This window comes from Eleginops maclovinus, chromosome 19 (genome assembly GCF_036324505.1).
Source record: "Eleginops maclovinus isolate JMC-PN-2008 ecotype Puerto Natales chromosome 19, JC_Emac_rtc_rv5, whole genome shotgun sequence".
Lineage (NCBI taxonomy): Eukaryota > Metazoa > Chordata > Actinopteri > Perciformes > Eleginopidae > Eleginops > Eleginops maclovinus.
The window spans coordinates 10915183-10942639 of record NC_086367.1 but is presented as its reverse complement, the minus strand read 5'-3'; the positions used below and the strand labels follow the sequence as shown (position 1 = coordinate 10942639).

Sequence of the window (27457 nt, the reverse complement as noted above, 5' to 3'; positions counted from 1 at the left end):
GCACACTGGTCTGGCGCTGGAGTGCAGGGTGGGAGATGATCACACGGCTTGTCTATTGTTTATTGGATCTGTTTGAAAGAAAAGGAGGAGTATTGAAAGATATGATTTTTCCATTTCCTTAACATCCTGCATGTTTAATTCTAATGAACAATGATAAATGGATCCACAGCCATGTTCTCCTTTCTACTGGAACACTATGTTCAGTCGATGTTGGGAAACCAGAGCATGAGTGTGTCTAAGTTTTGATATATTGTCTTTAAAAAACACCGGGACTCAGGTCTAGGATATGATATAGTTGTGTTTTTTTTTACTTTCCAAACCATTATGCAACCAAAATGGCAGGAACATAAGTAACAGTTACTCCTCGTGAGAGCACAACAAAGGGCTTTAACCCTGCCATTTTTAACACAACCAAATTCCAAAGAGCAGGGAAAAAGGTTTGCTGTTCTGACACAATTTCCATTCCTGTGTTGCTACAGCATTCATAAAGGCAAAGGCAACATGCCGGGGGCGTGAGAATTGGAAATGCGACAAGTTATATCTCGTGTGCAACCCAGCGTGCCTGTACATACATGTCTGTATGTCATAGTGTGCTTTGATTACACAGAGAAGCTAAAGGCCTCCAGTCAGGCAGAAGGGCCTGTGGAGTGGGCTTTAGACACACCAGCAGCAGGCAGGAAATCAGGAAACCAGCAGCGCACAGGGACAATGACATGGAGATTAGTGGCCCCCTCCACTGGGTGGCTGACCTGTTCGCTCATTGATGATCACTTCCCTTTTAGAAACAAGCACACAATCCATCAAACACACTCAAACTGTCGTACTCAGTAACCTATTCAAACTTGACTTCAAGCTCTCAAAATGAGTCGTGCTTCGTAGTTTCATCACCGTTTTCAGTTTTTCCCATCACTGTCCCACAGGTAATGGGTGCAGCCAATCTGACCGCAGGACTTCCTTTAACACTTGTGACTAAAAAGCCAGCTCACTCCGCAATAAGGATGATATCATCTGACGGCTGGCAACCTTTCTAAAACGGGATGACTACAAACTTAAACCAGTAAAAGCCTTAAGGGGGGAAAAAAACGAAGAAAAGCCTTTAACTGGACCGCTAAGCGCGCTTGTACTCTGACCTCACCTTGCTAATCTCTTATGCAAAGAAGACTTTCACCGGCAACACACCTGAATCACTCCTTAATGCAAGAGGGAGTTTACACTGGAGAGGATTTGCTAAAAAAAAAAAAAAGGGGGAATCAAATGTCCAAGGACTGAGAAAACGTGCTTACTAGACAAAGGTAAGAGACGCCCTTTTGGCAGCTAAATGCTACAGTTTATTGTCAAAGTTGGCTTGGTGATTATGTGACTGAGAAGTCACTCGCTCTGTTTTCCTGTGTTTAGGCTGCGCAGTGAGATCTTCTCTGTAACCGTTGAACAAGCCCCATCATGTCGAGGATCATTTCGGCAGGGTGTGCAGGTAGACGCTGCCCATTTTCCTGACAGAGACGTGTGTGCATTTGTTGGATTCAAATATCTTGTATTTGCTCAGCAAGACAGGTAAGAACTTATTCATCTTTACCCTTTTGTTTCCTTATCCTACTAGACGAACGGCATTAAAGGAATAATCTGGAATTAGTTTTACCCCGTAGTTAAAGTTTACATTAGACAGATTTCTTGTCCGCTTCAGATTTATGGCAGCAATGAGGAAGATTATTTAAAAACGTTTCTTGGCCAATCTGTTATAATGAGGCTTCTTTAATTTGTACTTGATCATGAAGTGTTTCCTGAACATGATTCTCATGGCTGAAATCCTAACACTCCTCCTTGGCCAAACTGACATGTTTGGAAAGGAATGCTGTTGTGTCCACGCTCTCCCATCTCCCGCTGCTACGAAAGTGCCGATAAAACCTTTACAGGCCAACAAAACCTGTTTGCTGTAGTGGCTTACAAATTTACAGAGTGAGTGTTTCAAGTCACGAATGCAGATCTAATGTGGGCAAAGCTGTTTGGGAGACCGTAAAATCACAGACACGGGGCAGATTATCTAATCGACATGCCAGCGTTGATGAACAGTTCTGTTTTACTCAATAAAATGATTACAGGTCACGGAACGCAGAATTAGGTTATTGTTTTTAGGACGAAGTAAAACTCTAATTTAAAGTTTTATTGTATTGGTTAAATATGACCATGAATGTTTCCTTTTAAGTTTTGTTGGTGGATATAAACATCTTTTCAATAACCCCAAACTACATTATAGAACTTAGTTGGAACTGTATTACCTACAGTGTTGTTTATGTAAAAAATATCACATTTTGTTCACTTCCACATCCAGAGCCCATCTCTCACACTTCAGAAAAATAAAACAACTGCACTACAGCTATTTGTAATATTTTTTAAAAAATCAGAAACATGTGTTCAAATGGGAAGTTATCGTGATTTCGGTCAGAAGTTACGGTAAACCACATGTTCTTCCAAAAACGAAATATGAAGAAATATGATTCACGGGAAGGGACAGGGATTTGAAAAGTAAATATTTACAAATGGAAGCTTCAAAGCATTGTTGGAACACCTCTGTACTGCCAAATAATATCAACTACATTAAATCAAAATCAAGTGGAGCAGGTGCCATCTCTAAACAATTGCTCCCGATTCACATCAGGCCCACTGAATCAGTCCAATACTTACATCTGGTGCTACAATTACAAGCACAAGCACAGACCTGCGCCATTTTATCGCATGATGTGAAGGAAGCCTGAACGATCAAAAACGCAAATAACATTTTTTAAATATCAAGCATGGCTGTCATGCATGGATTTATGTGTTGTTTACTTGTGACCCTAAGTAGTGCAATCATGTTATTAACTTGGTAATATACTTTTTGGGTAAATTATAATTTCTCTTCTCTTTTTTTGATGCAGATGGAATTATGTTCATGAGCTTCATCACTTCCTAAGGAATCCTTGTTGAACAAAGAAGGAAAAAGGATTTAAAGGATAAATAAAAACATTTAGGCACATCTCGACCATATCTGCCAACATGCCACTCAGAACATCGCTGCACAGGAAGCCGGCCTCTGGTCGTTGGCCCAGCAGGAACACCAAGCGCAGGGAGGTGCTGTCTGTCAACATGATCAGCCTCCCACTGGCTGATTTCCGCCACCTCTCACATATTGGCAACGATGCCCACACGGACAGCTTTGGAGATCTGTCGTTCTTAAAGATGGGCCACAATCTGCTTTTACAAAGCTCCCAGAGCGAGCAGAATCTCTTCCTGGCCTGCTCTCCCCCGCCAAAGCCCCCTCGTGTGAACCTGGAGGAGGCCGAGGGCTCCGAGAGCCCCGACTGGCATGTAGGCCGCCTGCACGTGTCCCAGAAAAAAAAGATATGCAACTCTATGCCGCTGCTGGACAATAAGGAAAGGGAAACAGAGATGGAAAAGGTGGATGGGTACAAAAGAGGGAATAATGTTGCTCCCAACCTGGCTCACAGCGCTGGACGGGGCAGTCTGAATTCAGACAGAGATGAAGACTCTACAGATACTTGTGACAAAACGGTTGGAGTGCAGCATAAGGAGGAGGACAGTGGCTTTTCTTTCAGCCTCGACCTGGGCCCTTCAATCCTGGATGATGTCCTCCAGGTGATGGAAAAACTCCACAAATAGACAGCAAAGTAGCCAGGCCGTCAGCAAGGCTTTACTAAGGTTTGGAATATGGAGAAAATATCCAAATGGCAACCTTCTATTGGGATACGATCCTGATTTTACGGACAAAACAATATCCTAAAGCAGTTTTTGTTGAAATAAATCTGAAGATTTTCGATAATAACTACAACTGGGTACCAAGTAAAGACCAACATCCTTTGGGGAGACCTTGACTCACCCATGCTTTAATGGATGTAAACTAATATTTTAAACCAAGACTGATTTACAGGATGAAAATGCTGATTTGTTTTTGGATTGTTTCAGGAAAAATGTTTGCTTTTTGAATATGATGTCACAGAAACTTTCCAGGAAAAGGAACTTGCTAAATGTATAAAGCACCGATGTTTCTGTACGCGTTGGTCCACAAAACTTGTTAAACATTAAAACTTAAGAATGTTTAAAAGGTTAAACCTACCCATAGTTAATGTTCTCCTAAGAATTGCCCCTTGGAGATGTGGATGCGATGTTTAAGTTAATAATTGAACTCTGTCGGTGTTCAGACTCGGAGCTGGACAGTTTCACCTCTTCTTACTTTGCTCTTTTGCTTTTGTAATCCCTCAAACCACAAAGCAGAGCACTGACGACGGCTGTTAAGACTTAAGAGTGTTGTGTTTAAGAAAAGAAAAGCTGCGGCTGGAATCCAAGGTCCTCGAGCTGTGATGTCTTGGCTCTTGGCGTGCTTGCCAATCTATTGTGTGCAGAGGGCAATTTTTCCTCCGCACGCATCCCAGAGGCCCCACTCATAGGTAGACCAAGGTACCCCCCATCTCTCATTCCCAACAATGCAATGAAAACAAACACTTAGCTCTGCTTCCAATAAAAGCCAGCCAGTGGTGGCAGGTTGGGCTGCAGACCAAGTTGGGCCACAGGTCCAAGACCTTCAGACAGAAAAAAAGGAAAGTTGGAGTAGGCTGTTTTCTTAGCTGCAAATCAGAGTCCGATGTTCTGGTGAGTGGCGCACGAGAGGGAAAGTGGTAAAGGGTAACGTGATACTTCCACATATGCAGGGGGTGTCAAGGGAGGAGGACCAGAGACATCCATTACTGCAGCAAAAGTCCTGATGAGGGTTTAAACACTACCTTCTGACAAAACAGACCCCCGTCACGTGAAGAACGCACGCTTGAGTCTCACGTTGGCACACATGTATAGAGAGCACACATGTACTTCATGTAAGCACGCATGGTCAATCTGAGATTTGTGCAGACAATCTAGGTCCACTTTGCTCAGGCCTGGAGAGTTGGGACAGAGCCTCAGTCTGTGCCTTAGTGGGGGGTTGCCAGGAAAGGCTGTGAGGCAAACCCAGAACCCGTCGCATTCCTGAGTTCCCAACGGGGCATTCTGCAGAATATACCAACCACAAGTGTCCCGCTTCTAGCAATAGATTCAGAATTCTATGTATGTCCAAACAGAAACAGCAACGTCTGTGGGTACGTCTGCACTGTATATCTGTTTTGCCATCTCTCATTTTAAAGTGGATATCACTGTTCATTTTTCTTTTATATGATTTGACCGTAACGAATTGTGAACGGGGTTTTTTTCTGCATTGAATGTACTGTTTTGTATTTTTGAGAAGTAAAGAAAAATATCTTTCAAATTCCAAGATTGGTGGTTTTGTGGGATAGAGCTGCTCATGTCAACATTTTAACAGAGCTCGTATGAGATTGTTTACACACCCAGACGGACAGACATTTATTTGGCATTACAACTGTCAGAAGTCACTGAGCAGGCAATTAGCCTTGCCTAACAGTTTCTCCAGAAATTATAGCCTTGGATTTTCCAACAAAGCATGCAGCACAACATTATTTCAAGGTGGAGAGACATACAAGCCCAAATTACACAGGCATGTTGAGCAGGATTTCATGTAGAGTCTCAAATACTGCGTTAGACTAACTGGACTTTAAAGCAACTGTCTGAGGCACACCTGCATCATGAAGAGGTGATATTAAATAGCTAACCAGGGTGTGTCGGTTTTTTCTCAGAGCTTTTCTGTTCCCAAGACTTTGTATTGGACAGTGTCTGGCAGATATCATAAATCATGATCAAAGTCTCATTGATCTGCAAGAGGCAGAAGAATTGTGAAATGTCGCACAGCCACGATGAAAACAAATATTGTGAGACTAGTAGTAAGGGTTAAAAACATCAACACAAAAGAAAAAAAAGCATCATAACAAAGCATATTAGTATTGAATGCATAACAACCATTCTTCATATTCAAAAAACATTTCCAAAGTTTTTTTGAAAACCCCCAAATTCTTTACAAATTTGACATGGCTTGGCTGGAAAGGCCTTGGCTGCTATGACGACACAAGCTCTCGGTTCTAAGAATCACTTAAACTTAAGCTCAACAAGTGTTCAGCCTCACGACTGATGCAATAAGAAAGAGCCTGTAATTGAGGACAAATGATGTTGTGTACGTAAGGACAACCTGGTCGAGCTGTGAAGTATCCCAATCACATCTAGTACCACGTCTCTCCCTGCAGAAACCTAAACTTGCTGTCATACAGAATACTGAGATATCTTGTCTTCTCAATAAATAGAAGCTCCTATGAATTATTTATGCTGTCAAGTACAAACTAAAAAACTTTATATATTGCTTTGGCAAATAAGATGGTGTCCGTCTACAGTAATTACAGCTTCTACTCGAGCTGATGCTAATGAAATATGCTGCATGTTTTCACACAGCTGGGGATTTTATGATACTGATACTGCATAATGTCAGAATGTATTATCAAGCTTTAGACGGTAAGGGCAATAAACAACAGCTATCCCCTCATGATAGGTATAATTAACTGAGCGTACCACAGTAATTATGAATTTGTGACCACACCATAATCCAAATATTCATTCTGCATCTAATGAGAAAATTCAAAGACACATCAGTATATTTCAGGCCTCCCTAAACCAGTGTATATTTTCGGTAAACTGTGTGGTCTTATGTTGCTTGAGGGCGTTGGTATACATAGAAATATCACCAACCTTGTATATAATGTCCTGTTTCTTTCATCTCACACCTCGTCCCACTCCCCACGGCCTTCACTGGCACGTCTACATTCACTACCAGCCATCAGCCTCGGCACATCAGGTGCCAGGGCCTTCTCCTAGGATGCACGTAAACGTTAGGAACGCACTACACTGGACTCCATTACAGAAGTAAAAACTGCTCTTATTACCCATTTGTGTAGCTTACTCACTTAACTGAATCTTATATTTTACTGCAATATTCATTTAAAGTCTTTGCTGAGCTATGCTTATTGTATTGTAAGTACATTTTGATTTCATCAATGTTTAATACCTAATCTAAAGTGCCATGAAAGGTGCCATTAAACAAAAATATTTGAATTGTTGTTATCCAGTCAAATATGATAGACACTATTAATATCAGGTAATAAACAATAATGATAATGATATTTGTTCCTTCTATAAGTAAAATCCTGAAGTCCCTTATCTTCACTCAGAGAGCGGGTCAGGCCACAGTGGATTGTGCCACATGCAGAGCATCTCTTCCAGACTCAGGGGCTATTTTAGGTGAGAGTGCGCTTTTCAAGCACTAGCAAACCGGCGAGTTGGAAAAACAATCCGAGAATAGCAGATCTGCTGCATCTGGTTTCTGTCGTGACAAGCCTGTGATGGCTCACCAGCTCTAGATGGAAGAAACAGGCGTAGAAAGCTCAAATTCAAACCCTTTACGATAGATCCATGTTAAATAATATGGTACGCTCAACTGTGCAATAAACCATGAATCAAGACACAGTGATTTATGATGGTATTACATCTCCGGAGACACAAACATTAAGTCTGGCAGAGAAAGAAAATAGTTAAGATCGGGATTCTACAGCCCAGAAAGTCACGAAGGTAAGGTATGAGTCATAAGTCACATTCTCGCATGTGAAATCACATTTTGATGTGTCAGCTTTCTTTAAACGCTACATTTACATCTACAGTATGCAAGGCATGCACTCTTTCTGTTAGCCCACAGACCACAATCATTTACCACAATAAACAAAACTGTATATCTTTCTTTGTGTCAGGCATCGTGACTCGTTCAGAATTCAATGAGATTTGCAACTGTGTTTAATTCAATACTAATAAAGCAACTGAGCATTTCCTAAGCACTTAATTCAGAAACATGGCCATTTCCCAAGCTCTCACTCAATTATGGGGTCAAGAAACAACAAATATTAGTCTGGAGTTGAAACTAACTCCATTCTCAAGAGAGGGTTCTGAATTGAATCAGGAATAGGGGAGGACATGGTTTGGAAGATGCGCCCCTTTACTTGTTTTGCACTTTTTAATATCCATGGTGAGTTAAACAGTTCATTCGGGTGTCATTCTGTGAAAGCAGTGAAAATCGAACACATCATGGTATAGTTAGTATTGTTCAAGGTCTCGGGACCCTAAGGGGGGTCTTCAAGGGGAATTGTTCACCCTCTCCTTTAGGCCCCAAATTCATCCAGCAGAGCTGGAACTAAAGCTGAGGCTGAAGTCATACGGCTGTGTCTCTGAGCTCCCTGCAGTGAGACCCTGACTCTCTGACTGATGTGTTTGGATGGATGAGGTTAAAGAAGCACTGCTCCTCACCAGAGCTGCTGCCATGTGATTGCAGCTGCCTGGTGTGGGGTTGCAATGCAAGAGTAGAGAACAGCAGAGGAATCAGATGTTCAGATTTCAGATAGAGTCCTGGGAGAAGGACCTCCAAGGCTTTGGCTTCTTATTACGTCTATCTCTTTTTCTTAAATGCCCCCCCATGTCCACTGACCCCGAGCCAGATGTGGAACAACATTACTAATATCTACACTGGTTCACCCAATATGTCAGGTGGGGCCTCTTTAGCGAGAATTTTTCTCGCTGATGGCTAATGGGAAGATTACCCGGTCATCGTAATGTTTTTATTCCAGTGTGCAGGACAAAAAAAGAAAGATGAAGCAATCAGTTTTGGATATCTGTAACGCAAAACGGGTTACCATAATAACATTTAAAGAGATTAGTGTGACAAGTCCCAGTGTGCAGGCTGAGCCTCACATGCTAGCCTTGACAAGAGGGTCCGACACAGTGCACCGAGCGGAGAGGTGAAACCCAGTTCAGCAGCAGCTCTGCAGATACAGATGAGGAGACAGAGAGAGTCTACTGGTGCACAACCCCTCAAAGGTAAAGATCACAGCATGAAAGTGAAATGTGGGGTTGAAAAAAGAAATTACTTCATACTAATGAAATGTCAAGATAAAAAAAAAAAACCTTTGTAGTTTCTCAGCGGATATGGCTAAAATGAGATTATCCTTGGACAGGAAAAGAGTTAGTGTACCTTTGGTGTGTGCGTGTGAGCTGTAGCGAAATACAACATTTTAGGCTGCAAAATCAATTTTAAAAAGTCGAGACAGAAGCACGAACTGCTACATGATTTCCAAGTCAAGAGGCAACAAATCAGAGGGAAAATGTATTAAGAGTTTCTGAATAAAGCATCTGGGGTTTGTGCAGTAAATCTTTGGCCTGCAGAAAGTAAATCCTTCAAGTAAAAAAAACTCATTACAACTAAAAATAAATATTGTATTATCAACAGCAATACAGAGACACTCGGCACCAATGCAGACATTCAGTCAGTCTGACGTGCCATGCTACCATTATTTCACTCCGCATCTCCAGGGTTGCTATGTAAAGTGCAGCATTCCTGGGGTCTCCCAGGTAGCTGTGTTAATGAGTGGCCAGCCGGGGGCTTCGGGCCAGTGCAGGTTCAGCGCCTCACCAACTCCAAAGCAAATAAACTGAGGCCTATTCAACAAAACACATTGTTCTAGAGCAGAGGAGGGGGGTGCAGGCACTGGGGTGAAATTTGCAACACTGATACAAAAACTAAAACCTCAGAAGGTTTACATACTTCGTCTTCCTGGGACAGTGTTTAGGCAATAGCATTTGTGTTGGAAGCTGTGTACATTGGAAGATTTTGTAACATAGGGCGAACGTGCTTGATGAGTGAGGGAGGAAATTACAACAATGCATTTTTGGGTCATATTGGTACCTGTGAAGACATGAACTGGCCAGGTTGCGAGACTGGAGCAATAACCTCGGGCTGTCCCTCGAGCCACGAAATCTTCAAGGGGTTTTCACTCAGGCCACTTTCATTCTTAGCTGCCAGCTCCTAAAACACAAAGTAGTCAGTGAGTGCATCTTCGGATTGTTGCTCTACAAGCGTTTCATTCTCCTTGTTCTGGAAGCTGTTAAATGTATCTATGTTACACCTGGGTATTATATAAATCTGAGAAACACATGTAGACAAAGACAAAGGTGTATTGTAACTGCGAGTCTGGGACATGAAGATGGACACACAGAGACCGCAGAACCTGTGCCCAGTTCCCTGTAGACTGGCAGACATTTTCTCTGGAGAGAAACCACACGTTGTGGGGAGGAAACCACAAGAAAAAAGCACACCATCATGACAAAGGGCCTGAGGATCCAGACAGTGTGGAACAATGAAGCGGCTTGAGTTCTTCCGTCCAATGGTTCCCATCAGCACAAGTTTCTGCACTACAGAAGGGGAAGCTGCAGACTCTGTCCTGAGGCTGCGGGGTCTTTGACAGGCGTCTTATTTAGTAATACTCAAACTCGGTAGGTGACTTCAGAGTCGCAAGTGAGTCGTAAACAAGTGGCTCTATGCAAATGTCTGCTTAGAGGAGGATTTCCATTATTGAACAGAATGAGGACACTGTCCCGGGAGGGGTTGGTACTTACAGCTGCTCGCACGGTTGCAAATTCAACCACAGCGCTCCCTTTCTTCTTACTCGATATTATCACATTCGACACGTCCCCATACTAGAGGTGAGAAATGGGAGAATAAAAGAGGTCAAATGGAGGAAGAGGAGAGATGCAAAACATTCAAATCAGTACTTCCTTTCACGGCAAAACCCCAAACTATGAAAACACAAAGCATATGCAGACTGAAAAACTGCAAATATAATAGACTTCTGGAATAAATGTTAGGATTCATATGTGTGTGGTTATTAAAACTGATCTCTAATGATAGGGTTTGCTTGTTTGGGGCCGAGCCATTAATACTCCGCAGAACATTGTGTCCAAAAGTGAGACGTCTGCGACTTCTCAAAAGAGACAAAAGGCAATATTCGATCAGAAACTACTCGTTACGTAACAACTGTATTTGATAAACAATATTTTTGGCATGAAGTTAGATGTGGCTCTCGTCCAGTTTTATGCCACAAATCAGAACAGGGAGGAGAGGCAGGTCAGAAAGATGAGCAGGGCAAAGAGTATCTCAGACATTCCCTGTCTGAGAGATATGGTGAGAGGTGGAGGAAGGATAGAAATGTCTTAGCAGGGAGACAAAAACCTGATCTTGACTGAGAAATGCTATAATATGAATAATATTTTTTAATTCCTCAGGGTTTGTATCCCTTATAACCAAGGCCTTTTGTCATTAACCTCTCCCAACCTAAAGCAGGGGCTTGGGAGCAGAGGGGAGGGTGGCCTTGGAGAAGCTCATCCTGTGAAAATTAAGCTTTCTGGGAAAGGGAAAGTCCAGGAATGCTAATGTCTACGAAAGACACTCTGAAGCAGGCCAACAGTGACAAAGGAGACTCTCAAAAGGCCTACGTTTCTTAGAATAGAATTTTTTTTTTTTCCTCCCTTTAAACGAAGAATTATTATTTTGAGCGGCCAAAGAACACAAGTCCACACACGTACGCAAGCACACGTACCGTACTTTCCCACACAGTGGCGGCTATTTCTTGCCCAAAACATTAACTGTCAATCATTATAGCTTGCCATCGCAAACAAAACCATCCCTAAAATGTATTCTCCTTTGCTTTTGAGAATTTAGAATGTTCCAAAGTCTTTATTACGACACAGCCCTCCTGCCTGGAGCCACATTGATGGGGGTTCGTGCAGAGGAGAAATTCATACGCCCATTTTCCGAACAGCTTTACGTCAGTGACACTTGCCCTATCCTCAATTCAGGCCAACCTATGCCCCCACTAAAAGCCCCTGTCATGAATCATGGCATATGGTGGTACTGCGTTGCATGAGAAGAGCACATTTCCTAATTTATCCCATGGCACTGCTTAATCACCTGGTAAGAGGGGCACAAACAATGGCGTGCATGGCTTTAAAAGGGCACTCCAACATTGCCCTCAGCACTTTCACTGCAACAAAACTTAATGGGCCTTGTTTAAGGGGAAGAATAAAACAATCTACAGTGGTGATGTCATGCAGACCTCAGATATGGCCGGACTCTGCAGGCAAGTTTGTTTCCGTGCAGCTCTGCTAGGATAAATTCAAGGATCAAATTATTATTATTTTTTTACGCATTTCATTTTGCATTGCGATTAGAAATAAGTACTGAATTAATTCAATGAGAAATAATATCATTTAATACTCCAATGGGAATGTCTGTTTTTGCTTAATCCAGTAAAAAAATGGCTCACATTTTAAGTACTTCATCACATGCATGATGCAAAATTCTTGTAAAACAGTCATGCTCATTAATTTATAACATTGCCTGCAAAGTCCTAATACAAATATATTAAAAAGGGATTGTTACCTCAGCTGCCTCCAGATATATTTCATTAGATTACCCAGATTAAGTTGTAAACTGTAAAATTGTGGAAGCACTAATTTGATTTTAAGAGGGTGTACCTTTTGTAGAAGTCTGAAAAGAATGTCTTGAGAGTAGCCTCCATTGGTTTGGTCATCTTTTTTACACTTCCACTTTAACTGCAATTAGAAAGAAGAAGAAAGGACAGGCCCAGGTTAATCATCAGGAACTTCGAAGAATAAAAAGAAGCGCACGATAATATGTTATCATTATAGCTCAATTGATTGGACTCAGCTGGTGAAAAAACACAAAGCCTGCCAGGAAGGCTTGGCTGTGATGACACAACGATTACAATAAATATGAAGACACACGCATTGTTAAACTCTTGGAACATCTCTCTGGCACCACCTGTGAGACCTGCAGTCAATTTCCATTCATACCAAGCATGCCAGACTGCTAAAATGGGGGAAATTAACACGCAAAGACTTGGATCAGGAAATACACTGTGACTCAGTTTCTTAACTATAGCATCACAGACTGAAGCACAACACCAGACACAATAATAGCTACGTGATCCAAAACAGGTCGCCCTAGGTACAAGGTGGTTGTATTTGAACTGTGGATAGCTTATTCGATTGTGCAACAACGTCTCTTTAGCTGATTCTTGATTATATTTATATTGCGCTGTGTAAATGTTGATTTTGAGCTTCTCTAATGATCAGCCTTAACAAAACACAATGAGATCATCTATCAAATTCCTTTCACTTAACACTGAAATCAGTTCCCTACAGAGATATTGTGTAAAGTCTCATATCCATGGCAAATAACACACTAACTGCTTTAAGTGGGATTAGAAATAGCAAGCACGAGGTGTTGACTTTGTAACCAACAATTACATTTAAAAACCGATACTCTCCTTCCAACAGCAGTCTCCAGTACCTGCTGATAACCCGTTTACTCATTCACCTTTGATTAAGATGTTTAAGTGCTGGAATGATGGGATGTCTGCAGTTTAAACCCTCACAACATCAACATATTACTCCAAATGTAAACAAAAGACAGATTATAGTGAAACAAAATGGCTGTTTTGTTTCAAAAATGACTATCAGTGGGACAAATGTTTTTGTGATTCACTTTAAGTAATGATTGACCAGAGTCGACTGTGTTTTTAATCTGAAGATAAGGTTTAATCATGAATACCAGGATTATTTTGTATTAGGTTTAATCTTTGTTTTCTGTATCTGAAAGGCAAGCAAAGAAACATCAGTATTTAGACACAACCAAAAACAATCATTTCAAAAAATAACATGCAGAAAACAGAGAATGGTAGTTTTATTTTTAATCATCATAAGAAGAGCCAACATTCCCTGAGATGTGTTTATGCAGTAATATTCCCATGTTCTTGAATGTGACCCGTGATGTAGTCATTCATACTGCTGATGTTTGTTTTTCTAACTGTATACACAATGTTGGGGAATACACTGCTGCACTAGATGGCTATCAAATTTGAAAACCAGATTTAATGTCTAAACACATTAGCTAACGTCCCCAGAGTGTCCGTTAATATGCCGGGCTAGGCAGTTTCCAGGAGGAAATATAATAAGCCCTCTCTTGGTATAGTTACAGGCCTCCGGACGACTTGAGGCCTACTCTGGAGGAATGGGCGTTAGAACAACGTGTGCACTCAGTGTTCAGACAGCGTATGTGTTCTCCAAATAATGAATTACAAATGTCTATGTTTTTATCAAAATCCCCGCTGAGGTTCGGCCGGCGCTTTCACTCAGATGGAGCTGTTCCTCTTTTCCGCTTTACTATGTTCAGCCCAAGAAGTGCAAACCTCCTCCTGACCTCTCTTCCCCAGCCTATTGTTGAAAAACATACCTTCAATTTGGGGGTCACATTGGTTTTGGAACATCTCACCACTCCTGAGACTGAAAAAAAAAACATGAGGGTCGGGGATCAGACGGTTAAGTGAACGACAAGGAAACAACTGTTTGGAGGAAGAAGTCGAGGGACTCGTGCAGATAAACATCAGTTTGGCTGTCCCATGGTAAGTGCATGTCTCTTAGAGCAGTCTAATAATCCATCCAGTGGACCAGAGTGCAGTGAGGGCTGGGGAGGCCTGACTGCATGCAAATAGAGGAGACTCAAAGACGTGCTGACTATGCATGAGTAATTGTCCAGCCACAAAAAGAGCTCCAAGTCTAGGGCCAAGAATCAGTAATTCCCTTAAATACCCACACTTCTATAGTCTTATTTTACAAGCCTCTTACTTTTTTTCATGTCTCCAGAATGGAGACAGTGAAGCTTAAAGCAAAAACCAAGAGGCAAAAAGTTGGACGGACAAACATTGTGTGTGCGTTCAAATATAAATAGATTTTTGTGTAAATCATATTTGGAGAACCACAGGGAAGCTGGTGACTGTTAATTTTGGAGTGAGAGTATTATGGTTCATTCAGGATAGTCTTCACTGGATCAAACTGGATTCATCCAGGAAAAGAACAGGACTGCACTGAACTGTTTTGCATTGACTGGATTAGGTTAAATCTTGGAGGAAGACATACTTGTGTAGCTTCCCGTCTGCTGTGTTTCTCTTTCTCTCTGGATCTGCTCTCTGATGAGCCTCTGTTCCTCCTCAAGCTGCCTGGATCCCTCCTCTCTCAAACGGGCTATCTGGTAGAAACAGACACAAACCATACCATAATAAGAACAAACAGAAATACAGCTTTGGAGTAACAGCCAATCAGCTCTTCGTTAATCACTGATTTATAATGTTTCACCATAGAGTTACCATATGTCTGTATATCTCATTCTACTAATCTGAGTTCTCCAGGACAGTGTGCAGAGCGTATTTCTTAAGGGAAGGCTATAACCTCTAATACAGAAAATGGAACAGTGCCACCTCCTGGTTACCTCCTCCCCCAACATGGCACGCGGCCACATATTTACATGCAATAACACATGCCATGACTCACCTAGGGAGACACGCACACCATTTTTATTTACTATTGGCTTCCCGAACAAAGCGTATCAGGTAATGCAATATCAGTTAATGGGTTTACTGATAATTATGATATGGCAGCAAAAAAAAAGCCTCTCTCAGAAAAAGCCTTTGTTCCTGACCCAAGCCTTTGGAGGCTATCAACTCAATCAGAAGGGAGTATTTGACGAAAAACAGAATCAAAGCACCTGGGGAGGAGTGCTGCAGAGTTCCCTGGATGCCCTGGAATACCTTTTTCCTATTACAACGATAAGGACTGAAGCATATTGATATTTTGTTCATCTCTCGTATGGTTTCTCTTCATTCTCCTACCTCTTCTTCAAGTGTTCGAGTGTTAAATGCCTCATCCTGAGCCTCAGCTTCTGCTTGTTGCTCTCTGGACTCCAAATCTGTCAAAGCAAAATACAAATATACTCAAGAATCGTTTTTTCCCGAAAAGCAGAAGAAAAAACTGTGCTAAAGTAAATATTGTTTTCCAGCATTTTGTTGAGTTTCATCCTTCAGAAATATGAACCTCTGTAAATCATGAGCCTTGAGATGATGCAGGATGTGGAAAGGGACTTACCAAGTTTTATTTTCTTCCTCTTATCATCTAGCTTCCTGTTTCTCTCTTCTGCTTGTTTCTTGGCAGCGCAGATCTTGTCATAGGCAGCCTGAAAACAGAGTTAGACGCCAGGAGGAAATCAAGTGTCTGTGTGAGTGTGAATCAGCACTGATGGCGAGGTGAGAGGCAACCGGGGTATTACCTTAGCAGGAGCATCAGTTAGCACCTCGAGGGCCTGGGACAACTGGTGGAAGAGCTCCACTGAAAGAAAATGATAAAAGTAAAAACATTAAATATTCTGCTACTGGATGAACGTAGAGGGAAAAATCATTTTGGTTTATTTTCAGAGGAACCAATGATTCACACATGGAATAAGCAAAAATTAAATGTTTATTTTATTATACACTTGTTACTTGGATAACCTTAAACAAAAGAGATAGAAAATAAAGATTTGACGTAAAGAAAAGAGGCTTAATGTGCACAGCATTAAATCTTAAAGCTGAAGCTGGGACCTGAAAAAAATAGGAGCCATTTTTATGCTTTAAAAAGGTGCGGTATGTCTCACGAAACCAGTTTCCTCCGATGACACGGACGTGCATTCCCACACAAATCCTAGGCCTCTCCATCTATCTTCCATTAGAGCACCTCGAGGGGCCACTGCCGCAATCACCACTACCACGCAACACTCCACCTCCCCCTAGTTGTCATCTAACACGCACACACACAGAAATATACACAGACTGACCACAATCCCACTCTCCATCATACAACCGCCACACTGCTGCGCTATACTAGCCGGGCTTAATCATTCTCTGATGGGGGGGCCTATTGGGTCGATACTGTTACTCCCTCTAGGGACCGGCAGTGCTCACTAACAGGAGGCTCTGGAGATCAGGCTGCCAGCAGAGGCGCTCAGGTTACCTACACGCATATAATGGCCTGGAATGAAATCCAACTGGGGGAGACCTGCCATGCCCACTAGGCAGCTAGAGTGTCACAACATGGGGGGTTGAGGAAAGTGAAGAATAGTGTGGGGTTGTCTTCAGTCAGTGAGGAATCATGACCCCCAAGTCACCTTTTACATGCATACAAGCTTCCCCCTGAGGAGCAGCAAATCCAGAGCCTTGCCTCTTCTTCGTGCGATACAGACCCAGTCTGTCCATGAGTGGGTTCAAGCGCTGAGGCCCTCCAAACCACTTCTTTTCCATTTCTGGGAAACCGACCCCCTGCTTTTATATTATCCCTCTCAAGCCCCCAAACCATACCAATTTCCCAGTTTTTTTTCTCCCCCTGACATAATCAGGAATTGTCTGAACCATCCAGCAACCGCATAAACCTCACTTGAAAACATGCCTCGTGATCAGTCTTTTGTCCAAGGTTTCCTTTTCCCCCCTTCCACCCGACTAAAAGCTACGCTGAGATTTCCTGATCTAATTGTTGAAATGCTGGTTGGCGACAGGCGTGCGGAAGGACTCAAGCCAAAGAGGGATGGAGTGTGGAAACGCTGCTGGTGATGGTTGGGCTGCCGGTGTTTGGCTGGTTCCGTCTGGCTAGAAAGCCGGCGGGAGAGACAGGCGCTGGATAGACGTCCCACAGAGAGCTGCGGCTGTCTGGTAGCGTACAACTTGATGAGAGCATTACTCCTTCAGGGACCATTCGTTTTTGGTTCTGAAGCATGGTGGCCAGTCTGTCAGGCGATTAACCCTAATTCTTTAGAAAACAATGCAGAAATTGTATAATCATCTAATAGGTCTTGTTCCAGTTGAACAGGGTGACTGACAGAAATGTGAGGCTCAGAATTGGGAGAAAGACAAACAAACAGATAAACACAATGACTGAACCGCACTCACCTGCTTTTGGGTTGTCTGGGTTCTTGTCTGGATGGCATGTCAAGGCTTTCTGTCGATAAGCTTTCTTGATCTAAGGGAAAAACAGAAGAACCCCAAGGGTTATTAACAGTGGAAAATGTTGATTAAGACACGAAGAGAAAGAATCATCCACTTAAGCACCGATTTTGGCCATGTGAAAGTTAAATTCTTACTCTCAGAACCAATTATCTTTATCCTGTCAGCCTTGCCCCAGAAAACCAAAGTCTGAATTTTAAAAAATGATGGTCCCATTGAAATAATGGCACAAGTGGTAACAGTCTGACATGAAAGCACTAGGGACTGAAATGTGGTCTGCGTTAAAAAAGAAAAATCTGTCATAGTATTGTTCGAATCAAATCAACACCTGAGCTGATCCTCTGCTTCGTGTCCTTCTGACATGTTGTTAATGGAGTCTAACCGCCTCGGCACACATCGTGAATTACTTGGACAAGAATTCCAAACTGTTCCCAGGCACATTGCCAGCGCGCAAGATAAATGTGGCCTTAAGTTGCAGCCTAGTATTAGTCCATCTTTATTCAGACTTTTAAAAAATGTTACAATAACATACACAAACAGAGTGCCATTGTCTATAACAAATCTGAGAAGGCTGCCATTAATATCTTAGGCAGGTGGCCAAAACTTTTAGGTGGTTCGGAGAACTAAAGTGGAAAAACTAAACAATACTTCGGAGTATTGTAATGTCATATGAGGTTTTAGTTATAGCTGATTTTTTTAACCCTGGGTCACTGCTTGGAATTTTAACCATTCATTGGTCCTTCTAGGGACACGTTAATGACAAGGTGGTTTTCATTAGATCACTGCTCCTCCAGAGACAGAAGGGGAGCAGGGGAACTTTCCGTGGAGACCAGAGGGGGCTGTGGAGCGCGGCGCTGAAGTTTTCAAAACCTCAAAAACACACGCTCGCATGCATGCATTGCATGCTAAGAACTTGGCACATATAGCCCCCCCCCCATATCCAAGCTCAGACACAAGCACACATTCTGACATTCATTTGTCACCAGTTTTAATCGGCCATGCCAACGATCTGCACGTTTTCGCACACCCTCCTCAGAGCAAATCAATCTCCCGCCAGCATGCTACGGGCCACAGAATTTGGGAGCTCCTTTCTTCCTGTCTGGGAAACGTTTGCATTGGACGCCTTGTCCTCTGGTATATGTAATGTTTCCCTGTGTGTTGTTTTGCACTATTTTATCTTAAGAGTGCACGCCAAAACATACAGACTCAACTTAACTGGGGGGGAAACAAAACTGTGAGGGAACAGAACCGTTGGTGGAATCCATCAGTGTCCGAGCATTCTTTAACAGCGAATCCAATTAGTCTCCATGACAGTCAATTAAGGAATATTAGGCTGCATGCCAATTTTCCAAAGAAGGAGAGGTAAGACTGCACATGATCACATGAAGCCTCTGGGGAACCTTTTGGAGTTTACCGGGGTTCAGACAGCTCCTAATGTCACAAGTCCTTTCATCTTTTTCTTTGTCAACATTAGTTTTTTTTCATTGTTTACAACAGGAAATGAGAACTTGGTTCGTTGAGAGAGCTTTGGAGACTAAACATCATTAAAGGTTATTTAGTCTTGCTGCTTGGCACACAAACTATTCTATAGATTGAAACTGATGTCCATAAGCATGGTGACCGGAGCCCAAGATATGCATACTGTTGTTGGCCAAGGCTTACTTCTCCATCTTTTCAGATTCACCCTTTATTTTTCTCTGTGGTCACCCTCATAGCATTAGCCTTGACCACATCTCTCAAAATACCTTTGGTAAGGCACAAGACAGAAAAATTAGAACTTAACTTAAGCCTAAATTCAAACGTAGCATCATTAATCCCTATACAGGTGAATGATGCTGTTCTATCTGGGATGAAGATTAAGTAGAAAGGCAAGAAAAGCCAGTATGAAAGCCATTGCACCCCGAGCGATGAATAGGTGGTGAGAACAGTAGGAGAACTCCATTCCTTTTACGGCCAATCAGTTCTTTGAGAAAGAACGTCTGCATTAAAAAAGTGTCAGTTCTTTGACTAAAATGTGTGTTTTTTTGCCACTGACACAAGCAGTTATTTCCATCTGATTTCCAAACCTATTTCATCTCATTAATTTGCTTATGATTCCCTAAAACATGCTTGAGTTGAGTTGTGTCCATCAGAGTGAAGTTAAAGTGCATATTGATACAGTATTTCATTACCTCACGACCAGAAGTCGGATGAAACCTGCAACTTAATGCTAACTTTGATGCGTTACACAGGTAAGCAAGTTTCGAAAGGGTTAAACCAATGTTTGTGTAAAATAGTAGAAGGATACATCAATATTTCTAAAACAGAGCAACACAGTTTGCAGCTGTGAAGTTAAGTTGGTGTGACTTATTTGCAGAAATATCACTGCTCTGTTCTTCTAAGAGCTCATCATACCGTGTCCTCATTTCACTCTTGTCTCTACTTCTCATGTTCTTTATCACCTGCTGCCAGCTGACAAGAAAAAGACACCCCTGCTGTAAACAGAGCAGATGTTTGACATTGTCAGGACAAAACTCTGGCTAGCTGAGTAGTTTGACAAGTAAATACTGTCATCGATCTGTTGAAGAGCGGCGATGTATCGTGTCAACACCTTAGTAAAGCAAAGTTACCACACATACTTCTCTAAACTTCAGCTAATTATCCTCCTTTCCTCCCCATCTCCTCCTCCTTTCTTTTCTTTTTCACTTTCTCTAGCATCCTCCAAGTTATCTTGTCTCCACTGAGCCTCCAGTGCTGTTTTGTTAAATAATACATGATTACTCCCATCAATGCCGTCACACGCAAGCCTTAATTGATGCTGGAAGACCCTGAAGCCGTTTGGTCGTACAAGCTAGAAGCCAAAGCGAGCCAACTTTTGAAGAAACTAGCACATGTGTGGATAAGAGCTCTCAGATCGAGTGGCATCCTCCTACAGGACTAATGCAGTCAATTACTGTCGCAATTATCCATGTGCATTTCACCATGACCTTTTAGATGTTGGCTCCTCAATCAATTATGAGTAAGACTGTGTGAAGAGAAACCCAGAAGAACTCCTGGCTTGGAACCAACTGCTGTCCCATGTGCTTCGAAAAACTTTTTCCTCTTCCTCTTCTTTTGCTTTTTTTAAACTATTCTAGGTTGCTCAGTTTCCTTGTCTGAAGCACAAGAGAAAATGAATTGCAAAAAATCTCAACTATTTCCCACGATTCCGTTTGCAAAAAGAGGAACCAAGAAATCACGGAGAGCCTCCCATCATGAAGCAGCAGGAAAACAGTAGCCCTCATGGTTAGTGCCGACTCTGTGCCTCCCTGCCACCGCCTTTACTGCATGCCCACATCTTGTCCTCATTACACCGGTCTTTGGTGCCAATTACGGTTGACAAACTGGTCCTAGAGCGGGCCTCGTCACAGAACATGGTGGGGCCCCTAGCCCGTGAGGCTGATTAGCTGCCTGATCTGCCATGGGCCCATCCTCCTTAATTACAACACTCTGCTATTTATGGGACATTATCAGCTGGAGGAAAATAATAACAGGCACGACAGGAAAAGGTAAAGAAGAGGTGCAATGAGAGGGGAACAGAGGGCACGGCCACGCAGAGGAAAGACAAACTAAAGTAAGAAGAACATGTAGATTTGATGAAGAGAAATAAAGACACTGTGCGCTTAAACCTATCCAAACCTTATACACCATAAAATCTCTCTGTCTGTACACACTGAAAGATTGACAATAAAGTTGACTCTTCGACCTCTTTGAACTGAGCATGTATTCAGTATGATAGTGTTTCTATGTCAGATGGAATAGTAGAGGACATGGTGAATTTACAAAATGATACTGATTAATGATTTCAAACTAATTGTTATTGATTATCAGTTGTTCAGGTTTTCTTTCCTAATGTAAAAAGGGTTTGTCCAATTTAATATCTTTACTTTAAATATCACTTACAGATGCATTGAACATAAAACATGCAAAGCTGCCTGAAAACCAGATGAGAACCAATTGCGTAAATTGTGATGTAGGCTACCATAGGCTGCAATAATAATCTTAATCTATCTGCCCTGAGTCTGACAAAGCAGAACAGAGGAATATCATTATAGTGAGAAATTAGTTTACGATGCACAATTACAGTGTAATTTAATCACTTGTATGTGGTGCTTTATCTGGAAGTAAATCATCCACAGCATACTGCAACACAACAGGTACACTACAATTGGAGTAGCTGAATAAACCACGGGACCTTTAGTGTGGTTTTGGCTGTTGATATTGTTTCAGCAAGCAATATGTGGTAGGTAAATCACAATTATCACCAAAGCCCCGCTGATATGCAAGATCATAACTCTTTAAATGGTGGCTAGCCTTAAGCAACAGTCTTCCTACAAGGATTAAGCAAACCCCAGTCATTCATAGTCACAAAATCTTAGACTTTTGACAGGCCAGTTTCCCCAACATTTATCAGCCAGCCAAGCTCAGAAAAAGGTCAACAGCAGAACAAAATAGAGATGCTAAATAGAACCAGGAGGAGAAGCAGAACGCAAACCCCCCCCCCACGTCAAGGCCATGTTTTACAAGTTGTGGCTAAGCCCACACACACAGGCTCTGGGATGAGCATCTTCCCATCTCTGTGATAAACAACATGCCTGATAATAGCGTTGAAGGCGGCGGTGAGCGACTGAGATAAGTAGCCCATCTGATGACATCTGCCTTCACACACTTGATTGATTTTTGACCACCATCCCCGCCTCGGCCCAGACTCAATTCGCTTTCAAACATCAACAGACCTCAAAGAACCATCTTTATGCATTTTGGAATCTCAATCTTACCCAAGCCACAAACACTAACTTCCTCTATAAAAATCCTGTGGACTTTAAAATCAGTTACAAATGTCACTTCCTGCCTCAATTTTGCCACTATTCTAATTTCCCTTTGGGCTTGTGGATTTTACATGCTGGAAATTCTGAGAAGAGATTGTCGGAGGGTAAAGGCAGGTTTTAGGACATTATTGTGAACCGCTCTGGGATGGGGAATGAAATTAAAAGTTTAAATCAAAATCCATGCATGCAAAACATGTAATTCAGGCAACATTGTGTTTGTAATGTGCAGGGGATCAATAGATTACCTAACCTTTCTTAAATAGGCATCCCATAGTATAACGTCATTTTAAGATTCAAGATTCAAGAAGCTTTATTTATCCCGAGGGAAATTGAGGACCTCATCTGATGTAATTCATCGATTGAGCTTTAAATTAAGAATATAAATTAGGCAGATAGACCAAGAAACAACAAATAAAATGTCATACACAAATAGTCTATTAAACGATTTGTTATTGAGATTGCAATTTGATGACGTCTCCCTAATCTATGCAATGTTGTGGTTAATTTACTTTTATTTACTTATTTTTGACATTTTAAAAAACAAATTGTTAAATAGTGAGAATAACTTGTAGATGAAAACATTTTTCAATAGTTGTAGCAGCCTTAGAACATAAATGCACCTAATGCGGTTCTTGAATTACATTGTGATACCAAAGAATAAACTGCTACAACGTCGCCACCAAGTGGCCTTTTCGATGTGTGACACTTTTGCGATTCAAACATTAGCCGGTATCGTTTGCTACTCTCATTAGCCTATACCTACAATTTCAGTCCTCGCTTCAGTTAAGTGGCGTTTCACTTAACAGAAAACAAATACTAGCTTATGTTACGATAGTACACTTCCATGGACCATATAACCACACACACACACAAAGTTATACAAGCTCAGTGGTAACTGGAAAAGCTAATATAGCCCTATAGTAAAATGCAACACACTTATAGTCTGTTATTGTGCACATACAAACGCTTTTGGCATTTAATGTTAGCCAACACTCGGATACACGCTCTCCCAAAAGGAAATCCTCCGGACTGGTATGCATCTAAAGTAATGTATTTTTTATATAGCTTATTAGCTTAACAGCTAGCTTACATACCTCTTTTGGTGTAGCAGTGATTTCAATTCCGAGTAAACCATAAAGGTCCATCTGTAGATATCCTTTGCCTTTTTCGACATTTTCCCCCCCAAAATAAAAACTGTATCAAAGAGAAAAACAAGGTATTTTAACGCAAAGCTAACGTTGGCTAATTCAGGGGTTTGTTGTTGTCCTCGTTCCCGGCAGCGTGCTTTTGACGTCTTTAACCTTTCAACTGGGATGTGCTATGCAACCTGGGAATTGTAGTTTTTGCTCTGCTATGCTCTGTTCCGCTTTTCCTGTTGGTGTTTTTGCACACCTTAACCATATCATTTACATTAAAAAAATAGGTTGTATAAGTCCTAACCTTTTTGACTCGGGTTCACATTTGTGTGATCAAATAGGACTTACCACACACAGCATTAATTTCCAATTATTCCAGATGTGGTAACCTTCTATTGGTTTCAGCTCTCTCAAGATCCACATTTGTTGACCATAAAGCAACATGTTTGCCTTATTTATGTCCATAATAAAATTGATGAATTTGTAGAGCTGCCTTGTGTTTCTTAACCATTATCTTTATGTTTTATGTCAACAAACTCTTTACAGCCTAATGACTCCATTTCATTTTGAGGTTGGAGTAAAAAGGAAACTAAATTATATGTTTTTAAATAAACACATGTACATAGGTAAATGTACGTTAAATGAGTGCAATAAAAACATATGAATTGAAAAAACTGCTAAAGTGCACTGCACCCTGGTGCATCAGATTGCTGTAATACATTGAGAGTGCTCTCTGTTGGACAAATGATGTAACAGCAACACTTCTTTAAAGTTATCTCGAGCTCTGTCCTCTAGCCTAAATTAGTATTATGTACTACAATTATTTGTTGTAAGTCTGCTAACATAATACAAATTCTGATACATTGGAGATAATCACTTTATAACATCAGCCAGGAGAGTCAGGCTCTACAGTAAATATTACAAAAGTGTAACCCTTTGTTGTTGTTTGTTTTTGGACTGCTCCACTTTGTTTACATTTGAATCATGGTGTAGTCTGCTATTAGCCTACTTAATTCAACCCGACAACACCTTGTATCAATTGTAAAGTATAAACAAAAAACTCTAGGCCTACTGTGTGGACGTCTTCCCCCAGGACAATTTAATCGGTTTTAGTTGTAGCCATGTTTCAAATGTTATTAACATGGCTTTTATGGGATACTTTTAATTTGTAGGCTATAGTCTGGTGTATAAACTGTGATCCATGAACTCTCGAGGGGTTCCTGAGGGGGTGGGTACCAGGGGATACAATGAGCAATTCTTAGTTGAATAAAACATACAATATGGAACAAAAGAAAAGTTTTAAAAACAGCAGCTCTAATCGGAGCATCCTTCCAAAACACTGACTTCACAGCAGTGGTGTACAAACAAAAACTGTTTTGAGGAAAAACAGTGGTATGGATTAAAGCAGTGTTGGAGCCCCCCAAAAAAGCATGTTATCAATATTTTGTTATCTTGCATCGATGTCCTATGGACAAATTGTAAAAACGTTTTTTAAAATTAAATAACCCTAATGACAATTCCAAAGGAGATTCACATGTGTTTTGTTTTCAGGATATGGGACTTTTCTGTCATTTAGTGATAACTGAGCCAGCATTTCCCGTAGGCAGTGGGATTAACAGTGAGTCAGGAACATGTCCTGACAAGTCTTAGAATAACCTTCCTTGTCTATAATGTGATTAAAGGTTATGTAGTTACATGGTTGCAAACTATCACTTTAGGGTATCTAACAAATTGCCTCTTGTTCATGTTTATGCTGTGTTACCTTACCTTGTTCAAATAAAAAACTAAGTCCTATAATCACTGACACACCCTCATAGAGATCCATGTGGTAAAAGGTTTTGCAGCATGACTAGCAGTTTAAGAGTCCATTTGTGCTTTAATTTAAAGCTGGAAATCCCTTATTATGAATGTGTGTACAGGAATATACATTGAAATATTATTGTCTTTGACTTTTAAGTAGTTTTATACCAACTGGGTTTCATGATCCTGTTTAACTAGCCAAGCAAGATAGTTGTTGACTTTGATGAGGGCATGATATTTGATAGCTTTGTTATCCTGATGAAACAAAGCAGGCTCATGTGTGGCCATTATTCCTCTTACCGGCTGAAAATGCACATTATCCTTCATATTCTTTGGTATTGTAAGGATACAGATTATTTCAAAGTACCCCTGATAGAAGCCCAATGTTACTCTGGATAAACAAAACTTCCTGTGTTGATGACACTTTGGCAATAGGGATCTAAAGTGGTGCAACAATACAATTAAATTATATATACAGTGGGGAGAACAAGTATTTGATACACTGCCGATTTTGCAGGTTTTCCCACTTACAAAGCATGTAGAGGTCTGTCATTTTTATCATACGTACTCTTCAACTGTGAGAGACGGAATCTAAAACAAAAATCCAGAAAATCCCATTGTATGATTTTTAAATAATTAATTTGCATTTTATTGCATAACATAAGTATTTGATACATCAGAAAAACAGAACTTAATATTTGGTAGAGAAACCTTTGTTTGCAATTACAGAGATCAGACGTTTCCTGTAGTTCTTGACCAGGTTTGCACACACTGCAGCAGGGTTTTTGGCCCACTCCTCCATCCAGATCTTCTCCAGATCCTTCAAATTTCGGGGCTGTCGCTGGGCAATACGGACTTTCAGCTCCCTCCAAAGATTTTCTATTGGGTTCAGGACTGGAGACTGGCTAGGCCACTCCAGGACCTTGAGATGCTTCTTACAGAGCCACTTCTTAGTTGCCCTGGCTGTTTGTTTTGGGTCGTTGTCATGCTGGAAGACCCAGCCACGAGCCATCTTCACTGCTCTGACTGAGGGAAGGAGGTTGTTGTCCAAGATCTCGCGATACATGGCCTCATCCAGCCTCCCCTCAATGCGGTGCAGTCGTCCTGTCTCCTTTGCAGAAAAGCATCCCCAAAAAATGATGTTTCCACCTCCATGCTTCACAGTTGGGATGCTGTTCTTGGGGTTGTACTCATCGTTCTTCTTACTGCAAACACGGCGAGTGGAGTTTAGACCAAAAAGCTCTATTTTTGTCTCATCAGACCACATGACCTTCTCCCATTCCTCCTCTTGATCATCCAGATGGTCACTGGCAAACTTCAGCTGGGCCAGGACATGCGGTGGCTTGAACAGGGGGACTTTGCGTGCGCTGCAGGATTTTAATCTATGACGGCGTAGTGTGTTACTCATGGTTTTCTTTGAGACTGTGGTCCCAGCTCTGTTCAGGTCATTGACCAGGTCCTGCCGTGTAGTTCTGGGCTGATCCCTCACCTTCCTCATGATCATTGATGCCCCACGAGTTGAGATCTTGCATGGAGCCCCAGACCGAGGGAGATTGACTGTCATCTTGAACTTCTTCGATTTTCTAATAATTGCGCCAACAGTTGTTGTGTTCTCACCAAGCTGCTTGCCTATTGTCCTGTAGCCCATCCCAACCTTGTGCAGGTCTACAATTGTATCCCTGATGTCCTTACACAGCTCTCTGGTCTTGACCATTGTGGAGAGGTTGGAGTCTGTTTGATTGAGTGTGTGGACAGGTCTCTTTTATACAGGTAACGAGTTCAAACAGGTGCAGTTAATACAGGTAATGAGTGGAGAACAGGAGGGCTTCTTAAAGAAAAACTAACAGGTCTGTGAGAGCCGGAATTCTCACTGGTTGGTAGGTGATCAAATACTTATCTCATGCAATATAATGCTAATTAATTATTTAAAAATCATACAATGGGATTTTCTGGATTTTTGTTTTAGATTCCGTCTCTCACAGTTGAAGAGTACGTA

The 27457-nt window shown here is 41.5% G+C and overlaps 2 protein-coding genes across 2 annotated transcripts in view; one reads left to right on the top strand and one right to left on the bottom strand.

Annotated features, from left to right (window-relative positions):
* The window catches only part of dnajc17 (DnaJ (Hsp40) homolog, subfamily C, member 17), a 30424-nt gene extending 6580 nt beyond the window's left edge, over positions 1–23844 (bottom strand). The window contains exons 1-10 of the mRNA XM_063909009.1: positions 23620–23844; positions 17625–17694; positions 15977–16035; positions 15796–15883; positions 15543–15619; positions 14794–14902; positions 14111–14160; positions 12331–12408; positions 10414–10494; positions 9704–9823 (exon numbers count right to left, since the gene is read on the bottom strand). Coding sequence (XP_063765079.1) covers positions 9704–9823; positions 10414–10494; positions 12331–12408; positions 14111–14160; positions 14794–14902; positions 15543–15619; positions 15796–15883; positions 15977–16035; positions 17625–17694; positions 23620–23670 — 783 coding nt within the window. The 5' untranslated portion in view covers positions 23671–23844. The remainder of the gene's footprint in view (positions 1–9703; positions 9824–10413; positions 10495–12330; positions 12409–14110; positions 14161–14793; positions 14903–15542; positions 15620–15795; positions 15884–15976; positions 16036–17624; positions 17695–23619) is intronic.
* Positions 693–5287, top strand: LOC134881569 (cdc42 effector protein 3). Its single transcript, XM_063909010.1, has 3 exons — positions 693–1292; positions 1396–1551; positions 2913–5287. Exon 3 carries the CDS (start codon positions 3031–3033, stop codon positions 3652–3654), a length of 624 nt encoding a protein of 207 aa, XP_063765080.1. The 5' UTR covers positions 693–1292; positions 1396–1551; positions 2913–3030; the 3' UTR covers positions 3655–5287.
* Positions 23845–27457: the final 3613 nt, after the last annotated feature.

Coding starts and splice junctions, on each gene's coding strand:
- LOC134881569 (XM_063909010.1), top strand. CDS start 3,031: ATGCCACTCAGAACATCGCTGCACAGGAAGCCGGCCTCTGGTCGTTGG.